This window comes from Cucurbita pepo, chromosome LG12 (genome assembly GCF_002806865.2).
Source record: "Cucurbita pepo subsp. pepo cultivar mu-cu-16 chromosome LG12, ASM280686v2, whole genome shotgun sequence".
NCBI lineage: Eukaryota > Viridiplantae > Streptophyta > Magnoliopsida > Cucurbitales > Cucurbitaceae > Cucurbita > Cucurbita pepo.
This window is the reverse complement of record NC_036649.1, coordinates 5,368,657-5,394,001: the sequence shown is the minus strand read 5'-3', so window position 1 is coordinate 5,394,001 and position 25,345 is coordinate 5,368,657. Positions and strand designations below refer to the sequence as shown.

General features: G+C 34.1%; 3 protein-coding genes across 7 annotated transcripts; 2 read left to right on the top strand and 1 right to left on the bottom strand.

The window, feature by feature from the left end:
• Positions 1-1,376: 1,376 nt before the first annotated feature.
• Positions 1,377-6,728, bottom strand: LOC111807343 (isomultiflorenol synthase). 4 transcript variants are annotated; one of them, XM_023693022.1, is made up of 15 exons: positions 6,528-6,728; positions 4,986-5,261; positions 4,278-4,466; positions 4,113-4,197; positions 3,868-4,034; positions 3,592-3,783; positions 3,272-3,505; positions 3,059-3,181; positions 2,818-2,973; positions 2,688-2,734; positions 2,459-2,602; positions 2,183-2,360; positions 2,007-2,087; positions 1,827-1,910; positions 1,377-1,735 (listed from the first exon to the last, which is right to left on the bottom strand). In XM_023693022.1, exons 1-15 carry the CDS (start codon positions 6,726-6,728, stop codon positions 1,604-1,606), a joined length of 2,289 nt encoding a protein of 762 aa, XP_023548790.1. In that variant the 3' UTR covers positions 1,377-1,603. The 4 variants fall into 4 exon arrangements, with proteins under 4 accessions (XP_023548790.1, XP_023548791.1, XP_023548792.1 ...); XM_023693023.1 differs by lacking the exon at positions 6,528-6,728 and adding an exon at positions 5,337-5,599 and having other exon boundaries at positions 1,492-1,735; XM_023693024.1 differs by lacking the exon at positions 6,528-6,728 and adding an exon at positions 5,347-5,599 and having other exon boundaries at positions 1,492-1,735.
• A 6,000-nt stretch (positions 6,729-12,728) lies between these two features.
• Positions 12,729-16,573, top strand: LOC111807710 (selenoprotein F-like). Its single transcript, XM_023693553.1, has 4 exons — positions 12,729-13,033; positions 14,618-14,676; positions 15,882-16,063; positions 16,276-16,573. Exons 1-4 carry the CDS (start codon positions 12,841-12,843, stop codon positions 16,349-16,351), a joined length of 510 nt encoding a protein of 169 aa, XP_023549321.1. The 5' UTR covers positions 12,729-12,840; the 3' UTR covers positions 16,352-16,573.
• A 2,637-nt stretch (positions 16,574-19,210) lies between these two features.
• On the top strand, positions 19,211-25,051 carry LOC111807668 (trigger factor-like). Of its 2 annotated transcripts, none has more exons than XM_023693487.1 (8): positions 19,211-19,343; positions 21,494-21,600; positions 22,662-22,705; positions 22,799-22,881; positions 23,156-23,264; positions 23,572-23,585; positions 23,678-23,779; positions 24,861-25,051. In XM_023693487.1, the coding sequence occupies exons 1-8, from the start codon at positions 19,299-19,301 to the stop codon at positions 24,981-24,983; spliced, it is 627 nt and encodes a 208-aa protein (XP_023549255.1). In that variant the 5' UTR covers positions 19,211-19,298; the 3' UTR covers positions 24,984-25,051. The 2 variants fall into 2 exon arrangements, with proteins under 2 accessions (XP_023549255.1, XP_023549254.1); XM_023693486.1 differs by having other exon boundaries at positions 24,858-25,051.
• Positions 25,052-25,345: the final 294 nt, after the last annotated feature.

Here is a 25,345-nt window from a genome sequence, read left to right as displayed (position 1 = left end):
AATAAGCATGCATGAATGTACGTTAAGAATTGGGGTACTAGAGCTAGAGCAGTTTTCACATTGACCTAGGTCAAAACGTTTCTAGTAGACTGAGTACCATAAGATCGTGGCAATTAGAGGTCTAGACTATAGTGCTCCCAGAAATTGGATTAGTGTTGAGGAACTAGTCTTGAGCTTCATAGAAATCTAGCCTGAGATTTGCTTAGATGTGCAAAAATTCTAGTAAACCTTCATGATACCTAAGAAAATTAAAGAGAGATTATGAGGCCGCTAATAGCATAAACAGTATCACCAAAGTTCGATCGTCTCTTATTTTCTTTGATACCTTAGTAGCACTATTTGGTGTCACCCAGTTCAAACTCAGTAGTGTCCTTTCCAAGTAGCAGGCATCTAAGAAACCGTGCATGCTAGTTTGACCAAGGTCAAATAGGATGACACGTTGCAACAATTTGTGGAGTTACTTTTACGTATAGAAATGGGTCAAGAGCTTAACCTGTCCTAAGGAGGGGATGAGGGATTACATAACTAGTTTAACATGAAGAATGTCATTATCATGTATGCAAACTATAAGGGGCTCTCTGAATAGGCTTGTTATATTGTAAACACGCCCTAAGAAGGGGCGAGGGACCATATGGGTAAATTGAGCAGTTGGCAAGCACACAAGGTCACTCCCTGAAACGTTGACTGTATGGTTTTCTTGTAAAAGGGTCACTAGCTAACTTTATATAGATGTATTCAGACGAGACACTACACTCTCATATGAGATATGATGAGGTCGCGTCTCAACTCAAGATATCGATCGTTCACTATTGTGCCTATGCAAGCTTACTAAGTATGAGAACAAAAGTTAGTTCACCTCGAGATGAGATTCACTATATAGGAGATATGTGACGCTAAAACCTAGGGAACAGTTTTCAGACCCGAATAGGGTTTATGACATGTAACAGAACCGCTCAGAGCTTCGAGACTTTCCTAGAAGCTTAAATAATTGTAAAATTACGTCGAATTTCTTGGAGCCCAGTGGGAATCCTCTCAATACCTACTAAATATTGGATGTGACGAGAGCTACAAGTAGGCGACTTATCAAGTATTTTTATATTCACCCTATTCCTCATTTCTTTTTCAAGTGTTCATTGATTGTCAATCGAGATAGGGAAGTGTTCAGAAATTGAGAATTCACAAAGGGGATTGTCCCGGTTCGTCTTTGTATTTGATATTTGAAACCTCGAAAATCGTTTGAAAATCGTCGTGATAGGAAGTACTATTATCAATCTCGTCCTTCATCATCATAATCATCACAAGAGCGAAAAGAAACAAAGTGAATAAGGCAAAAAAAAATTGCTCAACAAAGTCACATCCTCTAAAGTACACATAAATGAATGAAAATATAATGCACATACAAATATTTAATTTTGGAGCAAATCTTTTGTGCTCGTAAATGTAGCTAAAGTTTTAATACATCCAAGTGTAAAAAAAAACAAAACAAAACAATAAGTTGCAAAAGAAACATAGATGTGGCGACTAAAAACTGTGCTCAAGTACAGTTATTATATTACATGTGATCCTTTAAGAACATAATATATTTGTCGTCTAATTTAAAACCTTAATTTATAGTGTTCTTCTTGGAAGGCAACGGAACCTTGTTACAGTATTCTCCCAGTGCCATCACAGGAAAAACTTCTCTAAATGCTGCGAAGTGCAAGGTGCAATTTTTGAAGAACTCTCCAGTAATTTCCTGCGCATGTTTAACAACATAATTAAGTAACCATTCCTTCTTGTATTCATTAGGGGTATGTTTCAGAACGAAGAACAAACATGGCACCCACCTCTTGAGGAAAATCACCATCTTCAGTTTGAGAATTGATCAACAACTTGGCTGCTCGATGAATGGGACCCGGGTCTACATCCGCCTGTTGTGTGTTTGTTTTGAATGGAAACCGTTAGTATTTTGTTTTTAAAAATTGTTTTGCCGATTAGTCGTAGGGAGAGAGGTGTAGGGGACTTGCCTGTCCTGCAGCTATCAAACCCATCATACCCCAAGCTGTTTGCACCAAATTTGATCGTTTCCCATCGAGCGGTATATATCTCTATAGAACAAAAATTTGGATCACGACATCGTTCTAAGCTACCGCTACATCAACGCCTAAGCTAAGATTTGACTGACAAATATGGATGTGTTTACCTTGTAAGGACATGACAAGTAGCTCTCTCCAAATCCTCCTTCTGGATTCTGTATCTTGATAAGAAAATTGGCACCTTTACGAAGCGCCTCGCAATTTTCGTAAGTCTTCCCCGCCATCGACAACGCCTTAAGCGCGAACCACGTTCCATAAGTATAGCAAATCCCCCAATTTCCATACCTATGCAATGAATGGTAATTTTGTTCATATCAGCTCTGTCAGTGATTCGCCATTAAAAACAAGAACAAATGCTGCTTATGTATTAATGCATGCCTTACCAAGAACCATCAGGCAATTGTATGTCCTGAAGAAACTGAACCGCCTTGTTGATGAAATTATTGATCTCTTTCTTTCTGTGTTCTGGGTATTGTTTCCTAAACAAGAGTATGGCCTGCAACGCTGATGAGGTGCACTCCACATGCCTGTGAACCATTCATCATTACCACAAATAACAAGATAAAATTCTCAACAAAACCAGAACTTTAAGAGAATGTTCATAAACCATACTGGTGCTCGATGATTAGATCTTCAAGAAATTCCACTGGATTCAGCCACTAAACAAAATACAACATAATATTAGAGGAATGTGATGGAGTTATGGAGAGATCAATAATGAATTAACCATGAGTGTAGCTACCTCCATCCAGTAGTAACTAGACGCTGGCTCCCAGGCTGGTAAGCCTCCGTTTTTGCTCTGCATGTTCAGGATGACATTGACAGCATCGTAGAAGCGTTGAGGTTCCATCTTCTCACCGACTATTTCCGGTGGTAGCAACGAAAGTAGCAGGCAACACTAGAAATTTATAAGTTTCATTGTTAATGGCCAAACCCAGAACCCAAATAATGAATGAAAATGGAATTCGAAGGCAGGAGGACACCTTCAAGTTCTCGGCGGTGCAGTCAGACACTTGCCATCCATGGTCACAGTCTGAAAATGTCCAAGATCCTTTAGACATGTAGCGGAACATACTTTTGTAGTCACCAGGAGGGTTGTTTCTAACCTTCAACATTTGACCAAACACATATATAAGTCAGGGGAGAGCAGAGCAGGGCAAGGCAGGGCAGCTAACCAGCATTTAATTATCACGCACCTGGGAGTTCTTGATGAAATCATGGCCATTATTAAGCGCAGACCTGATGTCATGTGTGATATTACAAGCAAGCAGAGCTTGCATGGCGAGGGCAGCATCCCACGACTGGCTACCAAAACTCTGCATTTTCATGCCATCTTCAGCCATCCATAAGTAATCAGGAATTCGGGCAAAATGCTTCTTCACATACTCACTATTGGGATCTTCAACCCAGCAAGCAAGCATGCATAACGGCTGTGTACATAATCACAAAAATCCAGATTAACTAAGATTATCATTGCATTCATATGAACTAACTCATGAATTAACCCAAATTCAACCTTTTCAACGCAGCCAATGGTAATGTAGCGACTGTTTTCATCCTCGTAATGAATATGCCTCATGGTTTCGTCAAGGGCCTTTTGGCGAATCAATTTGTTGAAAGGCCAGCGGGTCATGAGTGGTTCACTGAGCATGTAAAGAGTGTCCCAAAGCAGGTCTTGGACAAAGGGATGTGGGAAGTACAGGTCTTCCTGCAATATCAATTAAGTTATATACATATATATACACTATACTATACAGAGGATAGTTAACTAAGGCATAGATTATGGTTGTACCGTAGCACACATGTGACGAACTTTCCTCCAATTAATTTTCTCGTAAGCTTGGGTGTGAAGTTCATCTCTTAATTGTAAAACAAGAGGCGTTAGAGGAGCTTGAAACCTTTTGCCGTACAAGTAAGACATGGGCATGTAGGTGATTCGAGTGTAGCACATCATGTTAGCTGCATCACATATTCATGTAAATTTAAGTATTCATTCATATGAACTTTATGTGGATATTGATATTGATATGAACTTACATGGATGAATGGGTACCCAAGTGGGAAACATCCAATACTCAGGAGGCATGGGGTTGCTAGCAGACCAGTCGAACAGGTTTAATATCTTCAACCCATCAATTAAAGAACAATGGTTAGTTAATAATAATGTAAACAGAAAGGATATGAACCAGAAACTATGCATACCGAGAGCCACGTCTTTCCCCAGGAGAGTATGGAGGTGACGCCGCCGTGGTCACGGATCCAGATTCTGCCTTTGGCAACTGCCTCAACGTCAGGCTCTTCACCAAGTAAACGTAGAGAGATATAATTGAAGGTCGTGCAGAACATGTTACTGTGCCCACCGACGTGTAATCCCCATCCGCCGTCTTCATTCTGTGAACATAAGTACATTAATCAAATGTGGGAATCCTCCCCTCGAACAAAGTACACTATCAAGCCTCTCCCTAAATAGTCATCCATCCATCTAACACTATTTTAGATGGCTTTCTTTCGAGCACATTGCTAGTTCAATACAGCTTTACCATGGATCTTCGCTATAACTACACCTTCAAAACTCACAACTTCTTTATTCGGACACCTAAGTCATATTACGACAACACCTTCACGGCTCACAAAGACACCTTTGAGGCTCCCTCTTTGTTCAACACTTGAATCACTATTGACATAACTAAGTTTAAATAAGGGTATGACTTTGATAACACGTGATAAGACAACGAACAGCTCTCGTCGTCTTGATTTTAGTTTTTCCAAAAGATCTCATGTCAATCTCTTGCTTATATACCAGGACATATCACAATTAAGGAAAAGATCCAAGTAAAGAACACATGATCCTAGGGCATTTATCGAAAACTGAAAGTAAAAGCGAATGAAGCTTAAATTTAATATAGCTACCTGATGGTTGTAAAGGTAGCGCATCATTTCCTTCTTGTGCTCCGGACTGAAAGCGGAATCCATAAAACCCATGATGTACATGCAAATGAGCAGAGGGCACAAGTAAAATAGTGGCCCCGATGTTTCGCTGGGCCAGTGTCCATCGCTCGCCTGTATGGCCTCCAGGAAATACGCCCCTCTCTTCATTGCATCGGACGCCATTTCGTAAGTGATTTCTTCTCCATCTTCAACCTTCACCGGTGGGATACTTTGCTTGAAATTTTTCTCCCTCAGAAGCTGCAATCAAATAATAAGAATTATACATTTCTTTTTCTAATTTTTCTAATTAAATGATTTTGTTGTAGCCGATACTGATTCTCACGAACGATTGTAAATCTTTTCCCCTCCTAAATTTCCTCTCCGATCATTCTTCTTCTTCTTCTTCTCTTCCTTCTCCCGTTTTTTATTATAAAAAACATAATCAATAGAGAGGTTGGCGCTCTGAAGGCGATAGAAAAGAGGAGGGAGATCTGTGGAAAGAGGGAGGGCTGAGGCGGCGCGTCTGGGCAACGACGACGGTAGAGGACGAGCGCCGACGGTGGACTGATCGACGATGACATNAAAAAAAAAAAAAAAAAAAAAAAAAAAAAAAAAAAAAAAAAAAAAAAAAAGCGGTCGTTGAAGGTAGAAGACCGAAGGAGGAAGAGAAGAGAAAGAAAACGGAAAAAAAAAAAAAAAACAATAAAAAAATGTTTTAAATTTAATAATTAAAAAATAGAAAATAATTTTTTTTAATAAAAAAAAAAGGCATTATACAATCTTTTTTTATTAGTAATTAGAAAAAAAAAACAAATAACAACATGCAAATTTTAGGAATATGGTTTTTTTTTTATTATTTATAATTTATGGAAATTTTAAATTATTTTTTAAACATAAATGTTCAAGTAGTTTGGCGTAATAGACATATATTTTTTTATATTCAAATTTTATTTTTTATTTTCTTTTAAAAAAAGTAAAATTCTGGATTAGCCAAAGGAGACCGAGTGAAATAAAAAAAATAAAAAATAAAAAATAAATAAAACGTTTTTAATTTAATAATTAAAATAATTTTTTTTAATAAAAAGTAGCTTTATACGAGAATTTTATTAATAATCAACAAAATATTTTAAGATTAAAATCGTTGAATTTGAAAAGTTAGGGATCAAATCAAACTTTAGAGAGGAGAAATATAATTATTTTTTTTAATAATTATTTGTAATTAATGATGTATAATCATTATACATAATTGTTAAAATCCAAATAATAATAATTAAAGAAAAAAAAGACGAAAAAAAAGAGAGACAAATATGAATATAAATCTTAGGTAGGAGGTTAACGCCAACCCGAAACTGAGATAAACTAGTAAAAGTTCACGATTCAATACTTTTTTTAGTACAAAAAAAAAAAATGTCAGTTTTCAAAATTCAAACCGGGTATCAAAATTCAAGTAAACGAACACTCCATATCGACGATTACACTAGTTAAGATGTAAGTAGCACTAAAAGATTTAGACTTAAAAATTACCTGAAGACGCCAGAGCAAGTCAGCGCTAGGAAAGCCCTTAAGACGATTTTTAGTGAATTCATTACGAACGCGTTCAACTTCAGCTCGTTCATCGGGGGAGCCAGCGTCGGGGTCGAATTCCCATATTTGTCGTCCGACAAAGTTGTTCATGGAATAGATGTAAGGGTCATTACCACCATCAGCAACCTTGAGCCTCCACATGATGAGACAAAGAAAGGTGAGAAAGCTAGCCGCTTGGTTATTGAATTCCGACCGCCACGCACACACGCACACAGACACAGCCACAGACACTCGTTTTATACACACACAGAGAGACACACAAGAGCTTAAACCTTAGCAACCTCGAGGTGAATCAGACAGCACATGCGCACTGATATGGACAGCCTAAACCCAACCTCCCTACCCTTCCCATTACATTCATAAATATGGTGTTTTTATAAATATACTTGTGTTCGTCGTGCCAGTTTTCTTACATTCTATTCAACTAATTCCTCAAGTCAACCCCAATAAATAATAATCCTCCATTATTATATTAATTATGATACCAACAATATATTGAGGGATTTTTATTTTATTTTATTTTATTTTATTTTATTATATAATGTTATTTATACGAGAGCTCTCGGTAGGATAGAGAAACTATAAAGAAAATAAACGTGGAGCGAGAAGAGATTTCTCTGTTCCAATCCCGACCTTGTCTTACCTCCCTTTTTAAATATATATTGTTTTTTTTTAACGGTGAAAAACTATATTGTAATATCGAAATTTGAATTTTTTTTTTTTTAATTGAGATACGAAGATTTAAACTTTTAATTTTGAATGAGCGAGCACACGCTAATTACAATTTTTTTTATTTAATTATATAGTTTTTACTTATTTAATTAATATAATGCATAATAGAAATGTTGATTTAAATTAGGAGAAGGAAGACAAAATTATATATTATATTTTTAATTAGAAAAATTATATTGTAATATTTATTAGGTTATTTTATATTTTTTTTAATATAAACTATATTGAAAAATAATCTAAAAAATCTTTAAAAAAAAATACAAAAATAGGAAAAAAAAATTACCTTCTTATATTAAAAAAATAAATAAAATTTTTCTCAATATGAAAATTAAAATACGAGATAAAGACAGAGAAATCTAGGTTTTTCCGCCTCGTCTTGTGTACATCTCTAAATACTAATTAGTGGTATACATTAACGACGTGGGTAAGTAACAAAAAAAGTTAAAATTAGCATGACGATTAAAGTGAGCGTTTTGTTAGGCAAAGTTAAATGATTTTGAACGTTTCTGTGCACTTACATCCTCACACTAAATGCATGTCATAGTATCCCGTCTCTACCTTCATTAACCTCGTGAACATTTTTAAATACTAATTAGTAGTATACGACGATGACGTAGACAGGTAGGTAGGTAGCAAAAAAAAAGTTAAAATTAGCGTGACGAGAGCGTTTTGGTAGGCATAGTTAAGTGATTTTGAACGTTTGTGAGCACTTGGAGCGGGTTCACACAATGGGCATGTCCACAGTATATGGATGGTTAGGGAATAGAAACAAACCCAAATATTAAATAATCCCCTGCTCCACGTCATACCACCTTATTCGGTGGGGACTTGGACTTTTCCTTATTCTTTTTTACTAAGTTGACGTGCTCACCCACCAACATCAATATTATATATATATATTAAATATATATTTCTAATATTATTTAATTATTTGTTGACCCGACTCTAAATATCCTTCCTTTTAGGATCTTTATTATTTAGGGTCGGGTTTAGATATTTTTTTTTAAATAAAATTCAATTATTTAGATCGTAAATTTTTTTAACTCGATTCGCTATATATAATTTGGGCTATGTTAGCTAGGATTATTCGAATTTGTTAAATTTTTTATTTTTAATATAAGTAAAATTTTAGTTTGTTATATATATTTTGAAAAAAGAGTTATATATAAAATAATTTTATGTATATTTTAAAATTAACAATAAATTCGATTAAGTCAAAATTGTACGAGTTTGGGTTAGTCGTATTTTTTAGGTCTTCCATTCTTTTAAACACCCTTTTCACCCCTAACCACAACTCATTCACTGATTCTTCAACATCAGTCCATTCCACTTAGTTTCATCCAAACTTCATCTTGGTCATGGATAGATCACCTAGGTTCAGGTCCATAAGCTCAAGTGGTTCCCTTAACCAAGCCACTGCCTACCAGGTTGTACGATATTTGAACCTCCAACTTTAAAATAGATACTATATTTCAATTACAACAAAACTATGCTTATTTTGACAGTCTAAAATCTTTAAATTATTATTTCATTTTAATTTTATAACAAATGAGACGGGTTTTGAAAATATAATATATTTATATATAAATGTTAAAAAAGATAAATCATTAACAACGGCAATAGAATTAAAATTTCCAAAAAATAATAATGTGAATGCATGAATATATAAACAAATAAATAAAAAAAAAACATATTATATAAGGTCAAATAATATGATGGATTTGATGTATCTTATGATTCTCGTTTATTTAATATCTTATTAATTTCATGCCCTTCACGCAATCAATCACCGATCTTGTAGTAATAGCAAAGCCCATATAATTCCTTATTTTATTTTATTTTCATTATTATTATTATTATTCATTATATTGTATGACTTTGTCAAATATGAGTTGTGAATAATATTATATTAATTACTTACCTCCCACGCATCCATTTTTATATCTACACTTGTTTCTCTTTGACTTTTTTTTCTTTTTTTTTACATTATTTTAATTCTTAATCAAATTATTGGATATTTATAATAATTATATATTATATGGTAAAAAATAGTATTTCTAATGTATTTAATGTTTACCCCCTCATTGTCCTTCTTATTATTATTTTTGGCACTATTATTTTGCATTTACAACCCCCGAAGTTATAATAATTACATACTGACCCCCACGATTTGGACCTTTGACCCGGTTAGGCGTCTACCTTCTTCCTTGCCACCATACAATGCCGCCTTATTTTTGGAAATTTTTACTAATAATAATAATAATAATAATAATAATTTATTATTATTATTATTATTATTATTATTATTATTATTATTTAGTATGCTTAATGCCGGCTTCCAACTTCCAACTATGGAATAATATTTTATTAATTAATGAAATGGACCGATAATTTTGATTACTTGCTACCTACTTTTACTCGATAATGAAAACGAGTCGATAATTATTTTGTTTTTTTTGTTTTTTGAAAATTAAGTTTATTGATAATTTTTTTTATTTATGAATTAATGAAACTGACAGGTGACGATTTTGACTGAGTAATGCTTCGATCTGATCCAAGAGATAGGTATCTCTGTCGAGAGCTTTGCTATCGTGTCATTGTAGAGGTGAAATTTGCTACCTACTTTTTCTCCTTAATTAAAGCTGGTTGGATAACATTTTGTTTTTTTGTTTTTGAAAATTATGTTTATTGATAATTTTTTTTATTTATGAATTAATGAAACTCACCGATGATTTTGACTGAGTAATGCTTCAATCTGATCCAAGAGATAGGTACCTCCGTCGAGAGCTTTGTTAAGCTCTCGTGTCATTGTAGAGGTGAAATTTGCTACCTACTTTTTCTCGTTAATTAAAGCTGATTAGATAACTATTTTGTTTTTTTTTTTAAAAAATTAAGTTTATTGATAATTTTTTTATTTATGAATTAATGAAACAGACAGATGATCTTGACTGAGCAGTGCTTCAATCTAATCTAAGATATAGGTGTCAGCTCAATATCTCTATCGAGAGCTTTGCAATTATGTCGTGTAGAGGTGAAATTTACTACCTGCTTTTTCTTGTTAATTAAAGCTGGTTCGATAACCATTTTGTTTTTTTTTCGAGAATTTTCGGAGCACAGATTGCGAATTAAAATGGGCCGAAAACATAGTGAATATATTTACAAATAAAATGAGAATTTAAAATATATATATACATGAAAATATATCTGTCATTCACATGTCGTATCATAATCATATCATATCGTAAACATCTCGTGGTCATATCGTTCCCTAACTTATCATAGCCTTAACATTCTTATATTTATCACAGTCATATCGTTACATGAACGTACCTTAGTCATATCGTTACAAGAACGTATCCTAACGCTATCGTTCTATCAATCTATCATAATCATGTCCCTTTCTACCCATAACCTAGCCATATTCTTTTATCAATCGATCGTGACCATATCGTTTTTATCAATCTCTCATATCCATAGCACTTCGATACGTAACTTAACCTTAACGTTTGATGAACATATCTTACTTCTATCATTACATTACGTTTAGTGCATCATTCTTGTATCCTATCTCAAACATATCATTGAACACATCGTCCCATAAGTATTATCATACAATTCACATATTATAACATATACATATCATATCATAAACATATCGCTCCATAAATAATTCACACATATCAATATAGATGACACGTGCAGAACCACTGGGCACGTGTTAATTTCAAATATAATCATGCCGATAGTAAGGCCACTTACTTGATTAACTTAGGCTCGTATCACCAATTTGTCCTTAATAAAAATTTGATTTTGCCATTTGAATCGAAGTCAATCGATGTGAACCCATAACATCAATTTCAAGTTCAATTCTCTATATTTTATAATGCTTACAGACCTTGTCTTAGAACATGCGAGCATTACTGACTTTGTCTTAAAATAATAAATATTATCTTAATCTTTTTTAACGGTGGTGGAAGTTCACTAGGTTCTTTTAGAGCATCTTAACGATTTATATCTTTGACTCTCATTTGAACGACTCTCTTAACTAGCTCTTGGAGCTAATCTGGTTTTCGGAGTATTAAGATTTTGTTCTCTGATTTCCTCTCACGATCCTTATGTGTTTGGTCTACTGAAAACGTCTAAATCTTGTTGAGAAACTGTTCTAGCTCTAGCACCCTATTCATATCTCAGTTCATTTATGCATGTGGAGACAGATATATGAATCTGCCTATCACTTGAACTAATGATCAGCTAGCCCGAATATGGATAAAACCCATAATAAAATTTCATAAGACGTACGTTTACAACATCCTCGTTTCTTGATCGATTTCAGTAATTTAAGCTCAGATTCATGAAGAAAATCCACGGAATAACTTTCGTGAAGGATGATGTTAGGGGGATCTTACCCGATCTTGATTTAAAAAATGGTTTCTAAACTTTCTTTCTCGAGTTACTCAGAAAGAAAACTAAAAACTATAAAAGATACTCCTTAGACTTTGACCATTGACTTTGACTATTATGTGTTTTTAATAAGTCAATTCCTACCGTGCGATTAAATGGAGATTTCATTTACCACGTGATCTTATTTGCATATGGTATACTGTACGACGTGGACTTTTCAAGTAGAGTTGAATGTTTAAGAACTAATTAAAAACGTTTAAAGTACGTTTAAAATTTATTGTAATTTTTTTTTAATTACCGAGAATAAATATACAATTTTGGGCATTTGAATTTATTACCCTTCACATTTGTAAAATAAATAAATACAAATTTATAAACTTATATTCATATTTTAATCAAAATGTCCTCTTTCATAAAAAAAAAATAAAAATAAAAGAAATAAAAAAATCATCCCAAATTTCAAGAATAATAAACATTGGGCCAAGCTTTGAGCCCAAGCCCAAAAAGCGATCGTAATGGCCCAACGAAGAGTTCACCGGAGACTGAACAAAGTTCAAGGAATTTGATGAGAAGCTCATTGGAAGCGTGAAATTTGACGATGGATTAATTGTACCGTTCCAAGACAAATGATTCATCTTGTTCCAGTGCAAAAATGACGACCAACGTCTAATGACCAAGGTATATTATATCCCAAGTTCGAAGAGTAATATTATCGGTTTTGGTCAAATGACAAAAGAAGGAACCTGAGTGGAGTTAGCGGGCTCTTTCCTCAAGATGTTCGACAGAAATGGAACCTTGTTGATGATTGTAAAACGAACCAGCTATGCAAAAAGTTGTCTAATCTCAAAACAAGCAAGACTATCGTTCCCAACTCAAACCAGTTTCGGTGCTGAGCGACCACTGTAACTAGTTCATGGAGATGTGTGTGGGTCGATTACTCCCATAATGTGAAATAAAATTTTAAAAAATAAAAAAAAATAAAAAAAAAAACTCAATGGATCAAAATAACGAAAAATATCACTCTAAATTTGAAGTTAAGAATTGGTCTTTTCCGTGAGTGTTCTCTTCTGATTGTCTCGAGGCTTTGCTTCTTCACCCACAGTCGCCGGCGAACACAGAGATGCAGCTTCTTACCGGTGTCAAGAATCCTGCTACAATGGTGACGATGGCGACGGCGATCATTTTCATTGCGTCAATGCCGTTAGCTTGGTCAAAGGAGCAACTCAGCTCGAGGGAATGTGAGGATCTAGGTTTCACAGGCCTTGCTCTCTGTTCCGATTGTCATACTTTAGCTGAATATATTAAAGATCAAGGTGATGCGTTTGATTCACTGGATTTTTATTTTTTATTTTTTTTATACGCATTCTTGATTCGGCTTTGAATTTATATCTTTGTTATTACATTTCTTCCATTTTCGTGACTATTTCTGGTGAATTCGCAGCATATTAATGATTTTGTTCGCTTATTTTCTTGATCTTCTGCGTTCTTTTGAATGATTGATTGTTCATCTTGTGTTGGGTTTGATTACGGATCTTTTTTTGCTTGATTTAGACTTGGGATTTCCGGATTACTTTGTTGTAGTCTGGATGTATTACCGTTGGCTTTAATTTCGATATTTGAATTTCTTAGTATTGTGGATAGAGTTTGCTAATGTCATTTCTTATTTTATCCGAAGATACATCGATGATGAGTTGAGAGACAGACTTAGGGTCCTACTTCTGTGATTGTCCGAGAATTTATTAGGGAAGAAGATGGCTTCTGAAATTCTGATGTAATAATTCATATTTTTTTCAAGTTTTATCTCAAGAGATTACAAAATTGCGTCCAGAGATTGAATTGTGGGAAGAAAGAAGTCCTCAACATTTTGAAGCGATAGATCATCTTGTTCCTTCTGTGATTTGTTGATTATGTTTTTCAGAAATTATGTATCATGTCTTTCTGATAAGTCGTGATTTGAATGCAATTAGTGATTGTTAGGGTTATTCCTTTTGGTTACTTTCTTTTTATTTTTTGCAATGACCTTTTTCCACACCCTTTTTGATTGCTAAGCCCCAGCATAATTTTAGAGGTCGAACGGGGTTTTGGACCTTTTTCCACACCCTTTTTTAGCTTTGTTTTCACATAGATCTATTTGTTTTAGTTAAATTAAAGACATTCTTTCTTGTGAATATTGATTTCAAGTGCATTTATTATGTGCCATCTGATCACAACTCTAAAAGATTAGGAGTTTGAACAGTCTCCAAAGTGGCCATATTTGCTAAAAGTGAAGAGGCTTATAAAGTTGGTTAGGGAAATTGTTTTCCACGCATTAGACTGTAAGGGCACTTTATAAAATCCTACATGCTCCCTGTCTCTTCTCCCAATCATAGTTCTTGAAAATAGTTTTAAAAACAATAGCAGTAACCAGTCTTTTCAAAAATAGCACCCGAACATCACTTTTCGGAAAAAAAAGCAAAAGAAAAGAAAATGCTATGGTAGTTGGCTTGGCTGGAGGAGATTCTTTTACCCCTTCCCCCTTCCCTGAGTTCCATGATTTTTAAACGTTTATGCAACTGCATGTGGAATCAAGAAATGGGTTGCAAGATGTGGAGTTAATTTAACATATTGTCTTTTAGTTTTGCAGTTTAAGAATTTGTAAGTTTACAAATGAGTTTTACGTGAACATGTCAAAAGATGTAATTTCTAATGATGAATTCAGTGATTGTTGCACTGGCAATTCTGGCAACGCTGGATTTGTGGATTGCTAACGACTTCAAATAGTTTTTATCCGAAATCCAGAAGAAAAAAGAACTGATAGTTCAAAATCTGCAACCGTTTTGTATCAGCTTATGCAATAATTTTGAAATTTATTGTTTTTTATATTACACGCTATCCTCATGCCCAGATTTGTACTGCAGAATTAGTGACGGATTGTTTGAAATGCTGCACGGAGGATTCTGATGATGCCACGAGTAAGGTATGCAAAATGTTATAAATTTGCTGATTTCTGGAAGGGGAATCAATGAAATCCTGTTTCTCCCCCAAAAATTGCAGTAACTTACCATTCCATTTGTGATTAATATATCACACTTATAAACTGAATGCTTGTTCGGCCCTGTGGTAGAGATGTCAATCGGAAACACATTAGTTTAACATATTACGTAGGACTAACAATTTCTGCCTTTATGTAATTATCACAACTATGGTCCAAATAAGGTTTCAGTGGACAAGGGAAACTAAGTCGGTTTAAGAAAAAGGTGATTCAAGGGATGTGCAACGCATTTATCAATGCATATCACAACCCTGTTGAAGTGAGGGATTATGATCAAGTGCAACCTATGAATTCCCCTTATTTTGTAAATTACCATAGGTACATATCCATAGTATTTTAATTTTCTTACATCAGTGTTTCAAACTTCTGGACAGATATTCTACATTCGTTATGAGACAATTACTTATTCCAAGAGGCTAGTAGTTTGTTTGCCTTTTCCACTTAGCCCTATACCCTTCCGTGGTGTTACAGGGACTACTGCTCTATGATAAAGGAGATCTTGATGAACTCTCCTTTTCGAGATAAAGGAAGATTGTTGTCCTAGGCTTGCTCCTTTGATATCTTGTGAGATTTGTGACTTGAGGGGAATAGTAGGATCTTCAGAGGGGCTGACAGGTTCATTACTCGGAGTTTTTGTAACTATTAGTTTAGTCTTATACTTTTTCAATGGTGTTCATTCTCGTAGGTTGTTAAAAGCTCCTTTTGGGAGCTTGTTTTTTGTATGCCCCATATATTATTTTATTTCTCTCGATGAAAGTTATTTTGTTTAAAAAAAAAAAAAAACACTTAAAAGTGCAAGAAACGTCCTTGAAAATTCTGCAATTACACTCGCACCAAAGATTCCAAAAAAAAAAAAAAAAATACAAGGATATGGAGGAGTAATAAATAGAAATAATAAGAAAAAAAGAAAAAGGAAAAGAAAAGAAAAACTAGGTTGATGGCTAGCCATAAAGTCTTGTTAAACCTTGAAAGGGATGTCCCAGGGAGAAATGCCTCGTATGCATCCAGAATTTTTATCCTCTCAAACTCCCCAGTTCAGTACTCTGTTGGTTGTATTTCATAAGTATATGCATGTGGGTGTCTTTTCATTTATTTTGACAAAGGATGAAAGCCAAGTTCATTGACTGCAGATAACTTATTCTGGTGCCATGCTGGAGGTCTGCATGAGGAAGCTAGTTTTCTATCCTGAAATTGTTGGCTTCATTGAAGAAGAAAAGGATCAATTCCCTTCAGTTAATGTTCAATATACCTTCAACTCTCCACCGAAGCTTATTTTGCTGGATGATGAGGGCCAACATAAAGAAAGCATTAGGTAACTTCTGAAGCGCCAGGACTTTCCCATCTTATACTGTCTGCATCACACATATAATATATCAGAGCAAAACCAAGTGAATGAAGAATGTTTGAGGAGGTTAATATAGTGTATAGAACGATATAGATTTTGTAATGACCGTTGATAATCTCGATATCGCACATAAGGTGAAAATTCTTTTTTGAACATTTTTCCCCCTTTTTTTTTTGTAGGATTGATAATTGGAAACGCGAACATATTTTGCAGTTCCTGAAAGAGAAGGTTAAGCAGCGATCTTCAGCAATTTAAGGTTCTCACTTTTTTCCCTTCTTAATCTCTGTAAAAAACTTAATGCAGAATTTGAACGAAACTATTATCAGCCAAAAAAGTTGAGGTGAGTGAACACTAATTTTGTCAATGTCAAGGATAGTTGGAAAGATAGCTGATTTCCTCGTCTAAATCTTTTACTGCTTAAAAATCCTTTAGAAGTTTGACTGATCTTTTATAAAATTTTATACACATTGTTGTTTACACGCTTTATCATCTAACAACGTTGTATCTAGCCCGATCATTTTTTTTCCTATCTATAATGTAAACCAATCTAACCTTTTTTTTTTTTTTTATCAATGATATATGCTTTAGCTAATTGAGCTTTACCTAAGTTAGTACGGATGAAGCACCTTTTATCTTTTAAAGAATGAAATCTTAATATCCACTTTCTTATATAAAATGGAAATAATAGTAATAGTTTTGTTGGTCATGATCGGTTTGAATGGATTGAGACCCGATTCATACCAATTTGTCTACATCTTTAAGACCTTTGGAAGGTGGAAAAATAGAAGATGTCAAAGTTTATGTGAATTGATGTATTCACTCTGTTTACCATAAAGGGGGGGAAAAACACTTTAGGCTGTGCAATACAGATCTAATGTAAAAGGAACGATTATACAATCTAACTGCTTCTGTAACGCTGCTGATTTGATGCTTGGAATGGCATATTGATTGACTATGAACTGACCATTTGGGCAGAAATCTAAATGTATAGGGCTAAAAAATTCCTGCTTCTGAAAAAGCTTTGCAGAGAAGAAGTAGACAAAGGAAACGATTACCTTCTTTTATCAAACAGTGACTAAAACATCATTATATAGTAAGTTATGGGTTTCTATGATGAAAGAAGTGGTTTGGAAGATATATGGGATAGAATCCTTCTTATAACTTCCCTATGTTCGTCAGAAACTTCAGAATTTTGCAAGGACTCTTTACCTTTGATCATTAGTTCACAAGAAACTTAAGGGTTTACTTAATTTAGATTAGCAACATATAAAAAATACAGGTAAGGATGAGTAGCAAACCTTTGGTGGAATAGAAATGAGATAGCTTTCATGAACAGAGGAAGGGCTTCTTTTCTGTTCCATTCGTTTTTTCTAATCTTGTCACCTATCCCTTGAAGAGAAGCTACAGCTAATGAAGCAATACTTTCTTGTAAATATGTTTGGGATGAAAATAAGATCATTTTCTTTTCTTTTTCCTTTGGTTGATTGAAGCAATAGTTTTGTAATTTCAGTTGCTTTGTTGCTTATTAGAAGTCCTTTACCATTTCTACAAGCTTTATTTTATTTTATTTTATTTTTAAACACGAATAAACAGTTGTGATCCATATGTGTGGCAAATACTCGAAAAAATCTGACCATCCCGCAAGCTTCCAGGTTCAGTTTGGGGTTTGTTTGGTTCAGTTTGATTAGCGGTTGGTTCGGTTTGATCCAATCAGGTGCGATCTTATTTGATTCGGTTCATTGTGTTTCTTCAATTTAAGTTGGTTTTTTCTCGTCCAAATTATGTTAAGATTCATAAATTGTGAAGTTCATTGTTTTTATGGTGAGATTGTGTTGGTGAGTTTTGACCTCTTTATGCTTTAAGTCATTAGAGAAATATATCTCGACTACATGATATAAATCAAGATATTTCACTCGTACATTATTACTAAGGTGGAGAATAATATTAATATATCAATTATATAGATTAAATGACGTGTACCAATGATTTTCTTTAATGTTAGCAAGGATGGAGAATCAAACTATAGATTATTAGGATGATAATTTGTTTCTTATCTACTAAGATATGCCCATATTAACGTATCAATGATGTATTTGCGTCACTGATATATTCGTTATAAAGTTAAACAATGATAGTCATATACCAAATAATCGATATACCAATGATGTCTCCATAAAATCATGTTGCAGTTGTATGGTTTTTGGTCTTTATTAGATAATAAGAATTTTACAATAATTGTACGTGACATGTAACCACCAATAAATTTACTTAATAGTATATCAACAATACTTGCATATCATCTATGTATAGATAAATTTTAGTGTATCATTCTTGAAAATATATAATAGATAATATATGAATTGAAGTGTATCGGTATTAATACTATATCAATATTCATTCAAAATTGTTTTTAAGTATACAATAATATATCATTAAATGTTAAAAATAGAGACGAGAGATGGATGGAAAGATTTTCATCCTTGTCCCTGCATCATATATTAATCTCTATTCTCGTGAAAATTTTCATTTATTTCATTTATTTTTATAGGGAATGAGATAGGAATTTCTTATGGGAAATTCACGATGAATACATTTCAAATTTTTTAATGTATAATCTCAACTTTTCAATATAATTTCAATTAAAAAATGCAAACTATCCTAATGAATCCAACAATATTTCATAAGAAAAATATAAAATAATGGTCGATATTAGTTTTAAAAATTGGAATTTCAAATTTCAATATTACAGTATAGTTTTTCACTTAAGAAATATATATGGGTATATGATGGAATTTAATTTGGGTGAGATCAAGAATGAGGATAGGATAAAGATCGGAAATCGGAAATATACATCAAGAAACTAGTAGATATTTTTTACTTTTGGACCTCATATCCAATATCCCTATTACATATTAAAGGAAGTAACACACCGAAAATTATATTTTGAAACAAAATATTAACGTTGATAAGGGTATTCTGAAATTGTTTTAAAAAAAATTTAAAAATATTTTTGGGATATATAAATTTTTTAAAGGTTAAAGAAATTTTTTCTTAAAAATATTTTTATTAATTTAGCAATTAAAAAAAGAAACTTGTAGAAAGTTAAACTTGGTAGAAAATTTGAGCGGTATATCTGGTTGTACCGAAAACCACGGTCGGAAAGAAACGCTGGTTGAGTTCGGTGAAGTGGATAAGAGCGACGATGCAAATAGCCGCTACGAACTTCTTTCTTTCGGCAAACCCCAAGGTGAATCATTCCTTCTGTCCGGCTCTATTTGTGTTTATCTCCCATTTACCGATCAACTTTCAGAGAATCATATTCCGTATTCAATGATAAATAGATGCAATTTTTTACTTTGTTATTGGACTATATATTGAGTGAGCAAGGAAGAACAGAGGTAGCGAACAATATAACACAAAGTATTATGTATTGACCAACTACAATCTGTGCTAACAGAGCTGTTGGTTTTCTTCTGGGCAAAATATTTGAAGAGGAAAAAATCCCACATGGGAAATATCGTCTAAAGTGATGGATTTCAAGTGTTATGTAGTGGTTTATTGCTACATTTTTGTCGGGTCTTAGTTAGAAACACTCTTATGTCTTGGTTTCCTATGCTAACTAAAGTTAAATTCCTTTGTGTTGTTTTGTTTGAGAGGGAATTTTGAGGGAGTGTTTTTGTAATTGGGGTTGGAGGGAGAATTCTATTTGATGATAATTCTTATGGAGTTTCCTTTTCGGTGGGCCGGGATTTGTTCTCTAGATTGGGAGTTTTTCACTTCAGTTCTCGTGTTCTTTGATTGTTCTTATTACTGAAGTTTTTTTTCTTCTTGTTCCTGTTCTGTGCTGATTTTTGGGACGTTCCATAAAAGTAAATGATGGGAATGTTGTTGTTTGGAGAGAAAGGAGGTTCAACATTGGTATTTGGGATATTTGGCCCCTGGTGGTTGACTGGCTTGCAGGTGTTCGTGTTAAGGTTTACAATATTTGCTTGAAGTAGGAGTATTTGTGTGATAAGTTTTTTGTTAAAAACCAAAAGCATGCTTTTAAGTCATCGAAGTTTGGAATATCCCTTCCGGTACCAAGGGCAGCCGTAAAAGCATCATATTCAACACTAATACCATTCAACAAATATTCAACCAAAAGTTCATTAATTATATGTTCACCAGGAATTGAGTTTTTTTACATATGAAGTCTTTAGATAGACTGGTTTGATCTTCAAGCTTCTTATTATGAATATCTCCTCTCGGGTTCGGTGTCTAGCTTGAGAAGTATTGTTATACAATGTGCTGGGCACACCCCATTTAGCATTCATCATCATACTTCACTATTCTCGCTAGCATCGTATCAGTCAGAAAAATAAAGCCAACTCATAGGCCATGACTGAACGATTATAACTTGGATACAATTTACTTCCATCTATATGCTTTCTAGATTGTTTGCAACAATAGCGCTTATTTTTTTGGGGATACGAAACGGAGTATATTACTGAGAAAAAAGAGAAAAACAGCCTAGGGGTTGGGGAAGAGGGATTCCGCTCCCAACAACTACTAAAAGAGATATTTCCAATTGTAAAGGAGCATGGANAAAAAAAAAAAAAAAAAAAAAAAAAAAAAAAAGAAATCAACATGAGAGGACTTATCTTCCAAAGTTCTTTGACTCCTTCCCGACCAAATATGCCATAGTAAGGCCCATAGCCACAAGGTTCCGCAAGACTTTCATCCTCTTTGCCAACTTCCTACCAGATAAAACTTTAAGGAGTCAATCATCCACTTGTTCGGACAGCAAGAAATGCCAATAACTTCAAACAGAAAAGCCCAACCTCTAGAGGTGACAGTGAAGAAAAAGATGAACAATAGATTCTTTGAGTTTGACAGTCAGAATGATTTGAAGATGAAAATGGTTTAAGGTAATGGACAATAACCGGATTTTGGTTTGGATTTGTGTCACTTGGTTGAGTTGTGGGGTGGGTGCTTGGTCCTCCTCAGGTTGTAGGAAGAACAGATGGAGCAGAACAGGTCCCACTAATTGAAGATGACAACATTTGACACAAGCCGTTAGCAAATGTTTTGATACTCTAAACGCTATGGATTGATCAAGGAAGAAGAAATGCGGCAACAGAGAGTAGTAGAAGAAAGCAGTAGTGTAAGGCTGTGTAATAGCTCAACAACTTTCTATTTACCTCATAATTATACTGAAGTAAAGAAAGCCTAGCATTACCACCTCACACCTAAGTAATGAACTGAAATAAAAGAACATGACATCAGACATCTAGTATAGTGACATGCACAGTCGTCGAAGGCCAGACATAGGAAATAATATCATGCACCAAGAATTATCTGGTCCCATATTTTGTGAAGTTAATTTCATTCTTATTCAACCTTCTTTCTTAATTGTAGGCTATATATCATAAGCAGACAGCAGATTACTTTACTCCAAATCTCACCAGCAAAAGCGTGTCTTTTCCTAGTCAAATGGGATATGGCAGCAGAAAAATTTCTGTGAGGTAATTTCTATTTAATTTTACCAAATTATATGTTCCAAAGAGTTGTATAAGCCAAATTATGAAAGTTAGTCGTGTCCCAGAGTAGGAAGACTTCAGCATCTAATTGATTTAATCTGAACTTTTCTTTTATATGATGAAGCTGATTGGTTGACTATCGAAGTTTACGAAACATATAAACTCATAAAAGACTTTCTTTACTAAGAAATTTTGACTTCTAATCTGGATATATGAATGCTCACGATTGCCTCATTTTTCTCAATTGGATGCTTCACAACCTGTCCTGCTATTTAGTCACTTCAAAATAGAAAGTTAACATGGAGTATCCCACCAATTCGCCATCAAGATCATAACTAAATTTTGGATGTAATTTTTCTTTGTGGATGATCGAACCAACTTTTATCTAAAGTAAACTACAAAAAAGGTCCACAAAAAGCAGAAACATACTAGAACATAATTACAAGAACAAATGGCAACTGGTTGTTATCAAATTTTTGGATAGGAAGTTACCATTTGCTTTTTGTTAAATCTACTAAAACCCGAAAAAGATAGGCCATGGATTTAATATTTTATCGATTCAGAAACTAGCACGCTATCTAGTAAGTGAGTTATCAATAATAATTAGGGAGGAAATAATATTTGCTTCTCTATGGTTGAGGAGGACCTTCAGTGTGCAGTTCACTTGGAGGAGAGATTGCCTCTCTATGATTGAGGCTGTCCTCTTGAGTTTGCCCTTTTGTAGAATTTCCACGTGTTGTGGCAAGCGAGCTTCTTTGCTATTGCTTGAGATATTTGATTTGAGAGAATAATAGGATCTTTAGAGAGGTTGAAAGATCAAGGGAGGAGGTTTCGGGAGGGGGATCGGTTTAATGCCTTCTTGTGGACATCTGTTTATAGTCTCCTTTGTAATTATGGTATTGGCATGATTTTGTTGGATTGAAACCTTATTTTTAGTTAGTTGGGCTCCTTTTATGTGGGCTGTTTCTTTGTATGCCTTTTTCATTTTTTCTCAAACTATCATGCCTACGTTCCTAACTATAAAAATTATTTTGTTCACTTTACAGTAAAAGTAACAGATATCTTCCAGCTGCATGTGCTGCATTATCAGGTTAAAATGCTCGTCTCTTCGAAGAACAATTTCAATATTTTCCAATTATACGAGGACTTTGTTAGCTAAAATCTTTAATTCTATTGTGAGCAGAAGATGTGAGTGTTTCTTCTTCTCAGTTTGAAGACTTCTCTGTCACTAAAGCTACTAATATCAATGAGAATAAAGAACTAAAGGTATGAAATACGGTGAGTTTTATTCTTAGGTTCCTTATGTCTATAATCCTCAGATTACTATCTTTCAAATATTTTGTTTGTTGTTACTTCACTTAGACATTCAATTTAGTCTCTAAAAACATGTCTAGTCCTTGCCATTGATTATCCATTAGTTAGTTTAAAAGAATTGAAAAAAATCATAAAAAACTAATGGTAATGTTTGTAAGTTCAATGCAGATTCAGGAACCATGTTTTATTTATTTATTTGATTGATTTTTCTTGAGTTTGCAACCAGATTTGTATTGAGGTCTCTGGAGCTAAAACACGAGCAATTTTCGACAATGTGTTCAATGAAATGGTTGATAAAGCGCAGCCTATTCCCGGTTTTAGAAGAGCGAAAGGAGGTAATATCCAGAGGCGTGTTTCTTATTTGAGGTGCTCATGGCTTTCATTTTTGTTTTATCAAAACCATTCTAATAATGTTGCTAGCACCATTGTTTTCGGCTGAGCTGTTGTATATTTTACGCGCATGGTTAAGGTTACAGGTGATTGTGTTGTCTTCATGTTAGAGAAATGGAAACGTTACTAAACGACTCCTAAAAATCAGAAAATCGCTTTCTTTAATTCGTTTCTCACAATGTTTTCATTTTTCTTATCCTTTCCAATTCATTTCATTGGACTTGAATAACGCTGTTCTTCATCGAATGTCAGGAAAGACGCCGAATGTAAGTTTTCTTTCCTTTCAATCTCTTGGTTTTCAATAAGCAACTATTGACTATGTCTGAATAATGATAAGTTCATCATTTGTTATCGACAGATACCTCGGGAAATTCTATTAGAGATACTCGGACCTTCGAAGGTGTACAAACAAGTTATTAAGGAAGTTATCAACTCTACTGTTGCTGCATATGTGGAAAAGGTAAAGATATAATTGCCATTTTTATATTCTGGTTTTGAGCTGGGGTTATCTTAATCTTAAAATATTAGGCAATTCGAATCCATTTATATGTTTTGCCCTGTTCTATATGATGAATTAATAACTCAAGTCTAGAAATTGTTTTAGCATACGGAGTGGAGCCTTCTGCAATCTACGTTAAATAGTGAAAATTTTTCCACTTCATAGTAGATATTTTCTGTACATAGATACAAATATTATTGTGAGATCTCACCTTGGTTGGAGAGGAGAACGGAACCTTCTTTATAAGAGTATGAAAACCTCTCCCTAGCAGACGCGTTTTAACAACCTTGAGGGGAAGCCCGAAAGGGAAAACCCAAAGAGGACAATATCTGCTAGTGGTGGGCTTGGGCCATTACAAATGGTATCACAGGCAGACACCAGGCGATGTGCTAGCGAGGAGGCTGAACCCGAATGGGGGATGGACACGAGGCGGTGTTCCAGCAAGGACTTTGTGCCCCGTAGGGGAGTGGATTGGAGGATCCTACATCGATTGGAGAAGGGAACGAGTGCCAGTGAGGACGCTAGCCCCGAAGGGAGGTGGATTGTGAGATCCTATATCGGTTGGGGAGGAGAACGAAGCATTCTTTATAAGAGTGTGGAAACCTCTCTCTAGGACAATATCTTGAGAGTAAATCCAAAAGGGAAAGTCCAAAGAGGACAATATTTGCTAGTGGTGGGCTTGAGCCGTTACAAATATGGACACAGTTCATAGTTTGGTCATCTTCATCCATAGTAGTGTTGAGCCTCATCGATAGAGGTTGTAAAGAGGATTTAAAAGCAATTAAAACATCCTCTTCTTTCTCTTTTCTATGGTAATTCATTGATTATTCTATGATAGTTTTTTTAGATTTTCATATCGAAATAGGAACTGGACCAAAAACGATATCATATATCAATGCGATTGTATAATGTGAATAGAACTGACTGGAATATAATAGAATAGAACTTTTCCCATTATAAAAAAACTAGAAGTGAATTCATTTGCTTAACGTTGGAAGTGCTGTTCATCTTAGTGTTTTTCTCTATTTTACCAATGAAGCAGGAAGCTCTAAAAGTGGGCAAAGACCTGAGAATAGAGCAAAGCTATGAGGATCTTGAAGAACAATTTGAACCAGATGAAAAGTTCTTTTTTGATGCCATTATTCAGCTCAACCAAACAAACTGAATTATTGAATTACATTGTAAGATACTTTCACCCTGAATTTTGATTAATTCAAAGTGTTTTTTTTAGCATTTCCTACACCTAATTTAGTGTTTACTCAAAAATTTCGAGCTTCGTATTGATATGAATCACGATGTATAATATGGTTTTTGAAGAAATATTTTATAGAGTGATTTAAACTATACATATGAAAGTCCAGTTGGTAGAGTTTTTCAAATGGCTCAAAAAATTGGATCAATTTAACTCATCTTAGAAAGAAAACTATACCGGTTGAATTAGTTCGTGAATTAACCTAAAGATATTTTGTGTTGAACTGAACTTGATCATATTATCATATTATTAAGGCCTAAGAGGTTTAGCTCGAA